General features: G+C 35.6%; 1 protein-coding gene across 8 annotated transcripts in view; it reads right to left on the bottom strand.

Annotated features, from left to right (window-relative positions):
- The window catches only part of SLC2A9 (solute carrier family 2 member 9), a 104,931-nt gene that overhangs the window by 29,951 nt on the left and 58,668 nt on the right, over positions 1-16,312 (bottom strand). For all 8 annotated transcript variants that reach the window (XM_085223479.1, XM_085223477.1, XM_085223480.1 and 5 more), the window contains 3 exons: positions 12,927-13,037; positions 3,773-3,874; positions 3,116-3,191 (listed from right to left, as the gene is read on the bottom strand). In XM_085223479.1, coding sequence (XP_085079605.1) covers positions 3,116-3,191; positions 3,773-3,874; positions 12,927-13,037 — 289 coding nt within the window. The remainder of the gene's footprint in view (positions 1-3,115; positions 3,192-3,772; positions 3,875-12,926; positions 13,038-16,312) is intronic.

The following is a 16,312-nucleotide window of genomic DNA, read 5'->3' as shown; positions in this document are numbered from 1 at the left end:
GATACAAATAAGAAGAACCTACATTTCTCCTGTTTGAGTCAGATTTTAGTGTGGTTCTTAAGAAAGTTACATAGATTCTGCAGGCATAGTTCAACACATTAATTCTGTATCTGTGAAGAAGCAGCTGTTAATCGAGAACACGAGGATAACTGGTGTTAGCGTTTTCACTTCCTTAAAGTGACACTCGAACACAAGGTCAAAGATAGAAGATGCTTTGCGTATACCTAAGCCAATCTATCACAAACTAAATTTCCAACAAGTTGCACATTATTTACTCAGTCAAAATATCTCTAATCAGTGCATTTTTTCATGACATTGAACCTGAACAAAGGCATGAATGCTTTGAATACATACTCTTATTAAATTTCTTTGAATTATGTTTTTAATTTTTCTTTATTTGTTTTTACTTGTTATGTACTTAAGATTCAGAGACTTAGGTTAGATATAAGAAAAAAGTGTTTCGTGTTCAAGAGGCATCTGGATGAGGAGCTGCGAGATATGGTTTAGTAGCTTGTGGTAGCAGTGGTAATGAGAAAACAGTTGGTCTAGATGATCTTATAGGTAGTTTCCAACCTTGTGATTCTATGATTCTATGATTTACAGTGAGGGTGGTGAAGCACTGGGACGGGTTGCCCAGCAATGTGGTTGATGCTCTGTCCCTGGAGACTTTCAAGGTGAGGCTGGATCAGGCCCTGGATAATCTGATCTAGCTGTGGTGTCCCTGCTTATTGCAGAGAAGCTGGATTAGGTGGCTGTCAGAGGTCCCTTCCAACTCTAAGGATTCTATGATCCTATGATCAGTCCCTTTCTGTTTACTCTTTATTGGATGACACTTCCTCAAATGAAACATATATTTCTGGCAGGTTGAATACATGGCCAAGAAAAACATTTCCATGCAGCTTCCACATTTTGAGGTAAAAACTATAAAACTATTTACCAATTTTGTCCACAAAACCAAAAATAATACTGGAAAGCAATATGTTTCTCTTTAATCAAGTGCCTTCACTTGTGTATAATTAACCAAACGTCTGAAAAAGCACAGTTCCCTAATTTGTAGAACTAAGCAACTTTTGAAGGTTTTTTTTCTCTCTTTCAGATAATAGGTAGTCTATTTGGAACACAAGAGCCCCTTTAATTTTTGAGCAAATACATGAAAGATTGCCTTCTGTTAATCATCTTCTGATAAAAATGATGAAATACCAAATCTCTCACGTGCCTGAATGTACCTGCTGTTAGCATTAATGTTTCACTGCTAAGCAATATGCCTAGAAAACATCTGTAAGCTGAAAACTTGAGTTCAGAAAATTGAAACAAATAAAAGATGCAGTTTATAGTAACAGTTGATTCTAGCTGTAAGGAGCAGATGGTACTCATCCATATGCTATTCTGAAAGTAGAGACCACACAACATATAAGCTATTAAGCAAGTATCAGATGTTCTAACAAGAGAGAAAATACTGTATTTGAAAGGCAATTTTATTATCTAGAAAGCTCTACGAGTGTTTTCTGAGCTCAGTTCTTCGCATTATTTACTTTTTTCAGATGTGATAATTCTTCCAACTACCAATAGCTCAACTGTAAAAAGAATTCATCCTTGATGAGGATTTGTATCTGCAGAATCATTACAAACCATATGGGAGTCAGTCTGAAGAATGCTGAAATACCCTAAATAACTACAGATGGATTTCATAAGATACTAGGCATGAACAATATCATGATAATATTACCTGTTTAATCAATACAAACAAAGAATGCTTATTTTTTCTACTAATGTAGCATAATTTTTTCTCAGTTTTTCCAAATGAGGATCCAAAATATTACAGCTATCTTTCATTAAAATTACAAAAAAAATATCAGCAACTATTTTTTCCCTCAAATAAATGATAATCAATTAATTAGATAACTTCAGGGGTGAAGATGTACAAGAAGTTGATTAATGTTTAATGTCACATTCTTTATAAGGAAGAGGCACCAATAAATGGTTCAAGAAAACAAGATTTCAAAGGAACAGAAGTCTTTCAGGTTTACAGCAGAAGATGCAAAAAAAGTCGTATGAACAGGGGTGATTTAATCCCTTTTTGTAGAGAACAGTTTGTAAGGGAGAATTTGAAAATTTAATCATATTTTGACATTCTGTGAACAGAGTTTGGATTAAATTCTTCTATCTATCTGCAAAATACTTCTGTTAACATTTCATTATTTGTTAACTGCAGGATCCAAATCTGATCAAATAACTGAACTCCAGAGCAACATCATGTAAGGCAGTATTACACTTAGACAATAATGATCATGCTCTGTGTAAGTTTTTTAATCTTCTATCCAGTAAGAAATGCTCCTCCTGAGACTTGTGTCTGCTGCTCTTATTCTTTCATTCTCCACTTCTGAGAATGGTCTAGTTTTATTACTCTTTTATTCCTTAAACATGTTCTTTTTAAGGAAAACAAAATACAAATATTACTGCCTGGGAATACTGGATTGTCTGTAAATTGGTATCCAACTCTTCTAAGAAATCAAAATGGACTGGGGAAAAAGCTTTGATAAACTCATTATAATTTATAGAAATAGTTACCTAAGGGACTCAGATTTGAAGTGGGTGTAACCACTAGAGAACTGCCAAACAAGAGGCAGCTCTATCATCAGGACTTTTCCATCATCTTACTGAAGAGGCTATGTGGAAAGTCCCTTGCACATCTATGGAAAGGCAGAAAAGAAAGGAACTACATACAACTGCCTCCTCCACCCCCCGCCAGTGTCCTACTGGCACTGATCTGTTAATCAAAGCATTAAATGAAACTCCTAGCTTTTAGTTTGAGTGCTTTTCTATAGAAAATTGAAAAATAGAAAATAGTGGTGATCGGTAATAGCCAACATTTTAACTTGGTACTGATTGCAGACTGATCATCAGATTATTTCTGACTGCTGAATGCTAAGTAGAAGTATATGTGCATGGGTTTTTATAAGAATGTTACTAACACTCTGTATTGCTATTACCTTTACTTGATGTCTTTAGACAAGAATAAATTACTGTTTCCAAAAAGCAATATGTAAACCTAACTACCAGTGCAAGAATACCTGGGCTTTGATATACAAATTAACACAAAAGAATATGCACATACCTGGTCCAATGCAGAAAGACGCAATAATTGCAAGAATGCAAAATATACTGAGGTAAGGAAGCCAAGTCACATTATTCTGGTAGAAAAAAAGACATTAATATTAAGTGCATTGTAGAAGATAAACAGTGGAAAATGAATTTAGATTGGTTAATCAATCCTCCTTTGACCATTTGAAATATTTAGGGACATGACTCCTAATAACATCTGAAAACTTAGCCTTTGCAGAACATCTGCTCTTAGGTCTTCATGTTTTCAATGAAAATATCAGAAATGTAAATTAATAAAAAGATTAAATGTAGAAACTTTTCACAATTGGAAAAACAAAAACAACAAAAAAATCATCCAAGCAGAAGAATAAGGTTAAAATACACAGTATGAAAGGAAACTTGAAGAAGACTGCTTTACAAGATAAAAATAAAACAGAAGATAACATTTCTCAACTATGGGTAAAACTGTCTTCAGAGTAGTTTGTGTTATGCCACGAAATGAATTATACAAATTGATGCAAAACCTGATCACGGCATTTTGAAACCACCAAATTTAAAGCCAAGTGAAAGACAGACCTTTAAGTCCTTACATCAAAACAGTTAAAAATGCTTATGTAAGAATACTGTTTAAAACAGACAAAAGAGAGCAAAAAATACATAGGAACCGTACCTGCAAAGTCAGAGACACAGTAAGAACCGCAAAGAAGACAATCATCAACCCAAAACCCCCGATGAGAAGAGGCCTGCGTCCGAGCCGTTCAATAACTAAGCCCTGGAAAGCAACAAGAGGCATATGGGTTTCTTGATAAGCCACTGAGAAATCAGAGAATGTAATATGCTGTTCCAGTACATGTGAAGATGAAAAATAAAAGCAACAGAGATTATTTTGTACATATCAGCTATGCTGTGTTCATAATTGTCTTCATAATTATGTTTACATAGTCTTACCTGTTTGGAAAAACAAATCAGCATGGCATCATTTTAAGAGGTCAGAAAAAAAAACAGTGAAACTTGATAAAAGTTTTACGAATGCATTTCTCCTACTGAGCAAATGTAACCACGTAGATGGAAAAATATGCAACAGGTTAATTCCACATTAGTATTATTAGTTTGGCAGATTTCAAAGTTACTACTATCCTTTATTTATTGTGTAACAATTTCTTAATAAAGAGGATGTACCTTAGCCAAATAAAAATAATATGATGATAAGGATGTCAAGCTCAATTTTTTCTTACTATTCACATTTTTAGGAGAAAACTCATTCTGTTTTGATGGAATCACCTACAAATTTGCACCAAATTCATATAATAGTGTTCTTAATGTTTTCTAAACATCAAAACGTTGAAACAAAATGCATCTCAGTTTTGTATAACAATTATTTCTTAATTTCAATGGTGAATTCAATATGTCTTTCAAAATGAACTTTAATGGTTTAAAAATTATGTATTAAAATATGTCTGTAGAATAACATATTCTTAAGCACAGATTAAATCATTTTTCCTTCATCTACAATTTGTTTTTTAATTTCTGGTTTGTCTGAATTAAAAAAGGAAGTTAGCTGTGATGGAGTTTTAATTTGAATACCCAGATAAAAGAAAAGGGATTATAGAAGAGGCATTTTATTCACATTCTGAATTTAAATTTAACACCTGAAAATAAATTCCCTTCTTAAAAAGTCACAAAATCTGAATACTTTTCTGTTAGAGAAGAAAACAGAGATTTTTTAAAAGCTGCAACATGAAACTTTTTTTTTTTTAGTCTAAGTCATTAGACTAATATCTACCATAATATTTTTCTAATATACTGCTTTCACTGACAACTACTATAATTACAAATTACAAAATGAAAATGATAAAATGATTTGATGAAGCCCAATATTTCTCACTTCAAATAATCTAGAGTTAGAATTTCACAACTGTTTGTCACAGTTAAGTACTGGAGACTGAAATCCCACTTTCAGACATCTCTCAAGCAGAAGATAAATTGAGTAAATAAAATGAAATCTGGAACAACACCCTTCTATTTATTTATTTATTTATTGTAACAACGCACACCATTACACTGTGAAGATCTAGAAGAAACAGGGTATAGGGAAGCACAGTCAATCAGGGAAGAAATTCCTCTCTCACAGTGGCGGCCTTAGCAGCAGTTGATAGAAAAAGCTTTAGGATTTGGCACCCCCACACCCCACAGAGGTGGTCTTCCACACCGCAGAGCATTGTGATGCTGCAGAACGCAGTGAGCAGCCAGCTCTAGCATTATTTCCTTAAATGAGGAAATATACTCATTTTGACAGTTTCCACAGATTCCATAATAGAATTTATTTCCGAGCAGTGTTTAAAATAGACTCCCTCTGATGTTATTAAGATTTTACACTGCACTCACAGAGCCCAAATGTTCTAAAACTGCAACTGCTGCACTGTCAAAATCCTACAAGATGCCAAGTATTTTCAACTATGATTAATGAATCCATCCTGAAAATACATGTGACCACGTATAAATGTAACCAAGAGAAAGTTTTTATAAAAATGAAGGACGTGAAATGGTCTGATGAGTTCATCAGAAGATGGAGACTTCTGCAGTGTGTGCAGCAATAGATGATGCACAGACAATTTGGCATAAAAATGACGTTCCCTTTTTCAATTATAGATTGGTGTTTGCTATTAAAAAATCTTGGTGTTACACCAGCTGGTGGAGTTTTGTATTAAAAAGGAGTGAGTGCTGAACATTTCTCTCAGAGGAAAAATAGTTCACAGAGGATTCATGTACAAAGCAAAATGAAGAAAAAAAAGTGCTAGACAGTTTCTGGTTGTCAAGCTCAAAGAAAAGCAAATCCCAGCAACGGAAGACTCCAAAGAGTTTTGTACATACACTCATGCCTGCATACGTTGAAGTAAGTATTTTGGGCGCATTTAGGCAAATCTAGGTGGGTCTGAGGAGCTCCCAGTTTTAACTGTGAGCAGCCAAGCACAAAGTTATAGCAGGCTGCATGTGCTATCTGCAGAAGAGAACAATACTTTCTAATGAATTCTAATTTTTATTTTTTTTTTTCTCATTCAGAGGTAATTTTCCCCGAGCTGAAGCCAAGCTTCCCAAGCATTCATCATGCTCAGAGTCACTGTCATTTATTTAATACAATGGCTCTTAGGAACTTGAATGTTTCAGCTTCTGGACACTTCCTACAGTTTTTGCCTCAAAGAATTTATCATTACAAATCCTAGTGGTATGTCTTGTGATTTATGGAATGGACCAACTTCATCTCCTAGAGGAAGTAAAAAGCAATTTTTGTACTTACTCACTGGGACACTATGATGTACCCAGCTTGCTGGGAATTGTTAACTCATTACGTGATACTAAGTAAATCACACTGACAGCATTACAAAACCTGCTGTATACTGACTCAGAAGGCTTCTCTGTTAGACATAATCAACCTGAACAATTATGGGTAGAAGCACTGTATTTCCAGTTTAAAGATAAGGACTCTTCTACTTTGCTCAAATGCACATCATACTTCTTGAATCAGTAGTTCTAACCCAACAAAATACACATAACCCATCAAAACACAACTACTTGTGGAACAGATTCAAGTGAGGCATAGCAGTCTCAACTGAAATGAATACTAAACTGAGTCAGGCTCATGAAAGGCAAGAGCAACAGTTTGATGCATGCTCCCTATCTGGTCAAAAATTACAAGACTGTGGTAGCAGGCAGCATGTGTGCTTGGAAAGCAATGTCTTTGTGGGGATCAGGCAGACAGGTGCAGAACCACCCCACGAAATATTAACAGGTCACAGTTGTTCAAACATGAAAAACCAGTCCGTATCAGAAAAGCCTCTCAGAAGGCCCTATTTTTTATTGGGGCTTAAAATATTGTTTGAATTAAGTACACAGATGCTTCAACAGCCATTCCATCAAGCATTTTTCACTAAATTTTAATAAATAAATTAATTTATTTTTTAGAATTTCTTAAGGAATCTTATGATAAAGCATCAATATTTCAAATTTCCCTGCTGTTTGTTCTCAATTTCTTGATGGAAAAAAAACCTCAGATGAAATCTGAAGTTTCCTTAGTTAAAAAAAGAAACAACAAAAAAAATAAAACATGCCATAAATAGGACTGTAAACTGACAATAATTTCATTTTTGGTTATGACTATACAACTCCAAAACTTGTTAACTTGCAAAACCCACCAAGAGGCCCATGACTCATAGGAAGTTGAAAATGATTCACCAGTTTTCAAGTATTTATAAGTCTGCATGCTCCACTGGCAATTCTTACCTATTGAAGACTTGTAACAAAAATATACTACTTGGCAGAGTAAATGAAATAATAAAGAATTCAGCATATGCTGTAGTAAAGTCATAAAATGAATTTTATGAGTGATAACACACTGAGTTATTTGCCAAATTGAGTAGGTTGATACTTACGTAAGTGTGATCATAAACACACATTTGTAGAAACCTATGCCCTGAGTCATTGTGATTAACATAGCTTAAATTACTGAAAATGTGTTTTAAAAAAAAAATTACAACCAAAATCCTTCCAACCAAAACATTTGTTGGTAATAAGGCAACTGATACTTTCTTTTGTCTGACAGGAAACACCTGTGAATAAAGCTTAAAAAGCAAATGTCGATCTTTTCACTTGAGTCAGCTGCTGATATTGGGGGCCTGACATGTTGAAAGCAGATCACGTTATAAAAGATCAGACAAGATGGGGAGAAAGATGAATATGTAAGCAAGTTCTGTAGCCCAAATGGGAAGGCAATGAATACTATTCCCTACTCACTTCCTGGCCCCAAATCGTACTAATAACCCTATTAGATTTTTTTCATTTCTCAGCTCTATACAGAAGTCTGATCTATATGTTAACACTGAGAGTTAACCATACTTTCTTTTCCATGTATTTTGCAAGTAGATATGAGAAAGACTTTATGTCTAGATTCAGGTTTAATGTGACATGCCAACTCCATGTTATTTCCATTTTAAATAGCTGAAGTGGATAATCATATTTATACCACTGACATGTCTATTTATGACATAATGTGTAGTATCACTCATTCAAGAAAAGTAGAGTAACAGAAGACTGTGAGTTACAAATGGGTTTTTGATTTCTATTTTTATATCCTTTTGACTCTGGTATGAATTATATAATTGCAAAACAAAGAAACAGTACCTAAACTGGACTTTAAAGATACAGCACTACGTTTGATCACATAAGTACAAGTCTTAAGTGCCTTCCTGGGCATATCAGTTCACCTGAATCTGTATTAACGCCATGGCTGGATAAGATCACAGAATCACGGAATATCCCAAGTTGGAAACAACCCACAAGGATTATCGACTCCAATTCTAGGCTCTCACAGGACCACCCAAAATTCAAACCATATTTCTGAGGGCAAGTCCAAACACTCCTTCAATCCAGCCCTTTACTACTGCCCTGAAGAACCTGTTTGAATGCCAAGCCTCCCTCTTGGTAGCTACCAGTGTAGGGATTACTATCAGCAAAGAAATTGATTTCTAAGTTTCTATTTTGCAGTAAACTATCCATAATCAATCTCACCTGATAGAGAAACTTTTCCACTCAAAGAATATGGTTTCCATATTGAATGTCTGCTGGGCTAGCCTGACCAAGATGCAGCCCACACACACATTCGTTCCAGTCTTCATCTTGGTAGTGCCTGGATCAACTCTTAGGGCACACAAAAAACCCGCTATCTAATTCCTGTTGTGTGACTTCAATAAGCTGTGGTATTTTTGGAGCAAAGTTCCTAGTGCTGATGATTTATTTATTAAAAATATCATGTCTGTCTTGTGTCAGGCACACAATTATAAAAGATAGATTAGATATTGACCTTGATCTATGATAGACTATCATGGCTGGTGTGTTATTTTCTAATGTTAGCTTTTGAATACCCTGAAGATAGAACAGACTGAAAAAAAAAAAAAAAGGAACGCAAATAACTCAAAAAACATTTTTAATACTTGAAAGCATGGAGTTGTGTCTACAGAACTTTCATTTTCTGAATATATCCTCCAGAAAGATTTGTTCTAAAGAAATGCAGTCTCTAACAGACTGTTGCTCAAATCTACGAAGTGGTGTTTCATAAGATATTTTTTTTTTCCTGGAGGGCATTACATCATTAATTCCTTGCATGTAATTTTGTCCATCCTAAAACTCTACTGTAATACAACAATTTAGAAGGAATAATGTCCTTGCCTAAAAATGATCACATTGACCATTTGTGGATTAAGGCAGCGTGCATTAACAGGATCACAATTTGCAATTCACCCTGCAGTGAAAATATGCCCACATGCACTCCAGCATGTCTGGGAAGTTTCTTGGTCAATATCTCTTTTCTACTGCTTGTTCTTTCTCATTACTTTTCTCAGATATATAAATCTAAGCATGTCTCATGGATTTGCTCTATAAAGATTCCACACATTTACATTTGAAACTGTGAAATGAGGATGAAATTTGTAACAAGTAATTAGTGTCTCGTTGCATCTAAAATAATTCAGTATTTTATATTCTAAATGAATCACTAGGTATTTTTTTTATTTCACTTCTTAGATGCTTAGTAATGGTTTCTTGGGACTGAGCAAAGCATCTGTAAATCATTTACAAATTCACAAATTGAAATTTTATACAGACAAAACAAATTAGCATAGTAGGCAATTTTAGAAGTCAACAGTTTGCTCATGTAGGCAACTATTTATGGCTTTCTACAATTATAGAAGATGAGCTGCATAAATATTTTGCTTGGATAAAAGAAACTATTTTCATTGCCGGGTCACTTTTTCCCCTCGAATCTGCATGCAGTAGCATATTGATTAGAGACTACCTTTTTCTACCTCTAAATTTATTAATAAAAATGAGGCTTTCACAATCACAAAAATCCCCAAAATCTTGTGAGTCAATGATAATTTCTGAGAGCACTGGATCTAGGCAGAGTGAGCACCTATCTTTTATTGCACATGGAGAAGGAAGGCAGAATCCCTTGTCTTCCCTAGACACTAGGATAAATTATTAACCAATCAGTCTGACAGCAGCTAGAAGATAGTAAGGTGATAAGAGCAGTCAAAACAGATTTGTTCAGTGCAGATCAGTACGACTCCTTTTGCTGTCGGGGAGAAAGCTAAGCAGATAGAAAGAAAATGAAAAACATGATGGATTGTGACTTCAGTAAGCCTTTTGACAGAGTTCCACACGACACTTTATATTTGTGCATATGAAGCTTTTCGTTCCTAAAGTACAGCACTGGGAACCTTTCATTACTGAATTTCATCTTATGAATTTCAGGCCACAAGTCCAATTTTTTAAGATCTTCAGTTCTGCAAATATTTTTGAGTTTCTGAACTTTAGTAAGTTTAGATGACACAGGTGATTGTAAAAAGGATCTTTCTTACCTAATGAGTTTTTTTTAGGACCAATGGACTCTAGACAAAGAGAGACAGAAATCCATAGGGACAACTATCTCTCTAAGAATAGTTTTGCAATTAGTTAATACCATTTCTTATAAACCACACCTGGTGTATCTTATATTCAACAGTCTCAATGCAAAGTTCTTTCTCATACACTATCTTTTTAAATTGTGAAATGTATTGTTTTAGGATGCTGTGGATTCCAAAAACATTTAAAAGTCAAAAAGTAACTAGACAAATTCAAAGAACGAAATTCCATCAAGGCTATCAAATATCAACAAAGATTCATCAACAGATGAATCCCCATTATTCTCACTGAGGTTCAAAGTCCATGCATTTGAACATCTAGCAGCTGCATGATGATTAGAGGTGGTACTGATTGCATTGTGGACCATTTACTGAAGAGATCTGGTTCTATTACTTATAGGAATATTTACTGAAACCCTGGAATTTGTTAGCAAGTCTGGTTTCTGCTAGAAGAACCATAAAAAAATACAAAGAAAGTTAAGTTCTCCCCTTGCTTTCTTCTGCTTCTTCCCTTTTCACCTCTGAATAATGTCTGTAAGGTGTATGCACCTGAATCCATATCTAACACTGCCAAATACACTTTTTAAGAAAAGCAAAAATTGTAGTTGAGACATTGCAAGAAGAAGGAAATATCTCATTCTTTCTTCTAGGCATGAAAAAAAGGAATTTATTCATAGAAACGAGAAGCAGTACAACTTTCAGTTAAAACACTGAATTCATGCTCTTGTTCTTTTAAGCAGCAGCAGTGGAACATTTATAAAGATTGCTGAAATAAAGATAAGGCTTCAAAGCAGCATTTCTCTTGAGCTGAAAGAGTAAATTTTAAGAAGGTAGAGATACCAATATATGAACATTTCCAGAGGCACAGAAAGAAGTATTAAATGTATTCCTCTCATACATAAAGTTACTAAATATATAATGAAACAAAGTAGACAACCACAACAGCCTCCCTCTGAATGAGCCATGCTCTGTGCTCTGCATGAGCCCCACAAACGGGTAGCAAGGAGGAACTGAAGATGATAGGCCCCATTAATAGAGCAGTCTTAATATTGTGAAATCATTCCCATTCAATTGTCATCTCTTTCCACATATTCTTCTCTCAAATGGCTGCCATAATAATAATAATAATAATAATAATAATTTTTATACATATCTTAAAGCAGAGTATCATGAACTTGTGTGAGATAGAGATTTCCATATTGTACTATCTCCCCATATTAAAAAGTATGTCTCTTAAACAAACAAACACACACACACATAAATAAGTGATGATTTATGAAAAAAAATGTGGAAATTCACAAAAATCAGAATAAAAAGAGCCTTGTGACTACAAGAAAATAAACTTGATAGATATATTTAGTTTAACATTTTGTAGGTCATAAACAATTGCTGTGCCACTGGAAAGGATTTTTGCCAATGCCATCCTTCTGACATTTAAAAATGCTTGTCTGCTGTGTCCAATATTTTGCAAATACACTTGGTGTAAGATATATGAAGATGATAAAAAGAAATCTAACAAGGAAAGGAAAGAATATTTGCTCCTTTGCAACTTTCCATTCCGAATACCTGCCTATTTTTTTCTTATTTATTGCAATGTAAACAGAAATGAATTTCCTTCAGCAACTAGTGGTGTTGTCACCTAGTGAAATTTTCAGTGTTAATTTGCTCATTTAGTCTGTTTTCTTAACTATCTCTCCCATTTTGAAACAGGAAAGAAAAAAACAAATATTTGTGGGTAATTTTAGCTATTAACACCTTCTTTTATGTTCAGCACACAGTAAAATTACATTACCTCTTGATGAGCTCATCTATTATGAAAGTATGGTGCTTCTTCCCAGTAAGTGATATAGCAGAATTTAACACCAGGAATAATTTTGTTCTTTCCAATGGTCTGAGTGACAAACATTTATTCCCTTATTTTAAATGGCTGAAGAATTCCCCTCATAGTTCATAAATTGCTATAGGAAAAGTGTCATTAAAACATGCCAGGAAGACATACTTCTGTTTCTGCAGTCCACACTGGATGCATCCTCCTGTATTTTGAACAAGACTTCACCAACAACACTGCCTCCTTTCCGGCAGGAACATGGGAGGGCTCTAAGATAAACTACTACAGCAGCCACTCTGGTCAAGTCAGTAACGAGTTTCACTTATGGTGCTTTAGGCCTTGCACTTCCAACCTTCCTTCTCTTCACTCATACAGAGGACAACTGGATTTAGAATTAAATCCAGAAACAGCATTTTCAATTGTTTTTATTAATTACTATACTTAATCTTCAATATACTATTCTGGCCATGTTTTAACCTATATAAGGAAATAAAATCGGTAATTTAAGTGCTAAGCATGTTAATTAATTCTTTAACCTTACTTACAGAAGAAACAGCAGCAAGGGTCTCAACAGCACCAGTGCTTAGAGTAACATATGGGATTGTTTCGCTATTGATTCCAGCTTCACTAAAGATGTTGTTCGTGTAGTACCAGATCTATATGGGAGAGAAGAGAATGAGTTATTAATCACTGTAGTTTGGAATACAAGCCTTTCTCATTCAGTTCAAGTATCTCATCTGCCAGACACCAGATATTAAAATACTCACTGCTCCTGAGGTATTGAGAGCTGGGCAGGATGGCAAGTGAAGGGAAGGTATGAATTTCAGTGGATTTGTCACAACACCGTTACACTTCTGCTTGGACTCAGACAAAATTTCAAGGAGCTCTAACTCAATTTGCCTTAATTCACTTTAGGAATAAATCAAAGAAACTCACTTTGAACAACAGGATACAAGAATACAGAGTCACACCACTTAAAAAAGCAAATTTACATGGTGTTAGAGAACACTTCAGAGATTCTTAACAACAGAGGAAAGACCAGAAAGAAGACACTGAGAGACACAACATAAACTGCTGCTTTCTGGACAGAAGGTGTGAGATTTGTCTTGTACTTCACTGCAATGTGGAAATCTGCAGCCAAACAACTGGCCTGACCTTTGTTTATTAACAACAGAGAAGAAGGATACTTTTAGATTGAAGGTTGTTTGGTGAAGAGTCAACAATAGTTTTTAGGGTGAAATGAATCACGGACTGCAAACACCTGTCAGCACTCTAAATATATTCCTTCCCAGTAATTTCAACAATTCTCTTCAACAGGTTGCCCAGAGAGGTGGTGGCTGCTCTGTTCCTGGAGACTTTCAAGGTCGGGCTGGACAGGGCTCTGAGCACCTGACTGAACTGTAGGTACCCCTGTTCATTGCAAGGGAATTGGCCCCTTGCAGGGAAGGTGACCTTTACAGATCCCTTTCATGCCAAACATTCTATAATTCTGTGAAAAGAAAGCAGCAAAAAGGCAATTGATGCAACAACATTAATGCATATTACATTGCATGCTGTATGCATACAGGTCTCTTCCTACAGCTGCCTGATGACAGGTCTTTTCTATAGCAAGCTTGATGAGCACACTACAGTAGGTCTTTTGCTTACAGAAAACACATTGCTGCATGGCCTACATCCCTAGCAAGATTTCTTGGCATTGGTAATATAGTCCTTTGGTGGCAGGAGGGACCCACCGGAAGCCTAAGATCCCATTTGGAAATATTCTGTCAAAGTAACATGCAGTACAATATATTTTTTTATATGAAAATATTTGAAGTCTACCAATGAATTACAACTTCTCTGTGGTTTTATTCTGCTTTAGAACCAAGATACAATGGTGGAATATAAATGTTACGAATGTTATGCATCAGAGATACATTTTATCAGGTGAAAAGACACTAATATGAATTCATTTACTGCTGTCAATTGAGGTCGTGTTGTCTGGTATTCTGTTATAATCAAATAGATTAATATGATCAAGGCTTCACCATGATTTCTATTCTACATGAAGCTGGTGATTGTACCGTTTTTGAAGAAGTTTGTTTTTTTTAAATTATAAAATGAAGCCTTAAAATTGAATAAATGTACACAGATACCAACAGGACTATTACAGAATTCTGCCATTTGGTAATTTCCCCTGAGAGGGACCTGAGAGACTTGCCTGAAAGAGGTCCAGCTTTCCCATATGCCTGCCCAGATGGTGGTTATTGAAAAGATCAGACTGACTAATGGGGCTCTACAGACAAAGTGAAGAGTGAGAGCTATGACTTAAGAGATGCTTTTGCAGTTAGTGAAACCTTGCTGACAGTGACTCACACCCAGTAAGTGATTTCAGACACATATAGATAAACCGAGTACCAGGTTGATACATCTGTACCTCTCCTTTATTTTCTGAGCTTTGGGTGACTTGTCAAGGTCAGTCAGGAAAGCCAAGCAGAAGAGACAACGATCCTGAGCTTGTATTCAAGCATTCCAATACTTCTCTTAATGCTTTCATCATTCACTTTTGTGCTGTTCATTTTTTGTTTCTGGGTGAACCAGTCAATCAATTTCAGAATGTAAATTTGATGTGTGTTTAATCAACGGATATACAGAGAGTATAGATATATATCCAGGAGCTTGGCTAATATAATTTATATTGGAGAAATAAGAGAAAGTCACTCACCCTGTCCTGGGCTCGCGAGATGAACTCCTGATGGAGCGGATCTCCAGAGAGAGATCCTTCCCCACTGGCAGTCAGCTCTTAAATGGGTCTAGGAGAAGTGGAGCCAGGCTCCACCCCTTCCTGCAGCACAGGTGAATTTCCTTCACCTGTGCTCCCGTGGCTGACTCATTGCTCGCCTCAGGTGATTAATCAGAGGTTCAGGCTGTGATTCAGCAGCCCCATACACTGTGAATAACGTTATCATGTGTAACATGGTTGGAGAAATAAAGTAGAAGTAAAACAAAGATAAGGCTTGAAATAGCCGACTCAAAACACAGGTCAAAACAAAAATAGTTTTTCTGAGGCACTAAATTATACTTTAAAACATCTCCAGCTTTCATTTTGGTCTGGACTGCTGACACACACGCACAAGATATGAGAATGTGGTTCTGCTCTGCCATGGAATACCAGACAACCTGTCACTTATTTAATATCCATAAATGCCCCAAACCCTTCTTCTCCTGGAAATTTAGCTGTGTCGTTTTATTTAGCTTATGTGATCAATAACATTAGAGAGTCTGGATTAAAATCACAGAATAATTAAGGCTGGAAAAGACCACTAAGATCATTGAGTCCAGTGACCAGCCATCCACACCATGCCCACTAAACCATGTCTTTCAGTTCCACGTCTATATGTTTCTTGGACACCCCCAGGTACAGTGACTCCACCTTCTCCCCAGCCAGCAAATTCCAACACCTCAACACTCTTTCTGAGAAGAAATTTTTCCTAATATTCAACCTGAAACTACACTGGTGCAACTTGAAGCCATTCCTTCTCATCCTACCACTGCTACCTGGGAGAGGAGGCCAACTTCCACCTCACTACAACTTCCTTTCAGGCAGTTGTAGAGAATGAAAAGTCTTCCCTGAGCCTCCTCTTCTCCAGAAGTTAATTTCATTTCTCTTCTCAAAAAAGTATCCACGATGAGGAATAAAATAGCTTATTAGCACTGAAATCTCATTTAGAGAAACCAAACAAAACAAACATACTTTACCTATACAAATGTTTTCATAGCTCACCTTAAAGCATGAAAAATCTGGCTCTCTCATAGCACATTTTAAAAAATGTTTTGATATTAGAGTTCCAATCTTTCTAATGATCTTGGAAAAAAATACTTTGTATTAAGGTTTGTAAAGCTATACAGACACCTGAGACAAGTCTGAACTAGTAATAGTAACTAGTACCTA

Source organism: Meleagris gallopavo, chromosome 4 (assembly GCF_905368555.1).
Source record: "Meleagris gallopavo chromosome 4, MGAL_WU_HG_1.1, whole genome shotgun sequence".
NCBI classification, from domain to species: domain Eukaryota; kingdom Metazoa; phylum Chordata; class Aves; order Galliformes; family Phasianidae; genus Meleagris; species Meleagris gallopavo.
This window is presented reverse-complemented; position numbering and strand designations above follow the sequence as displayed.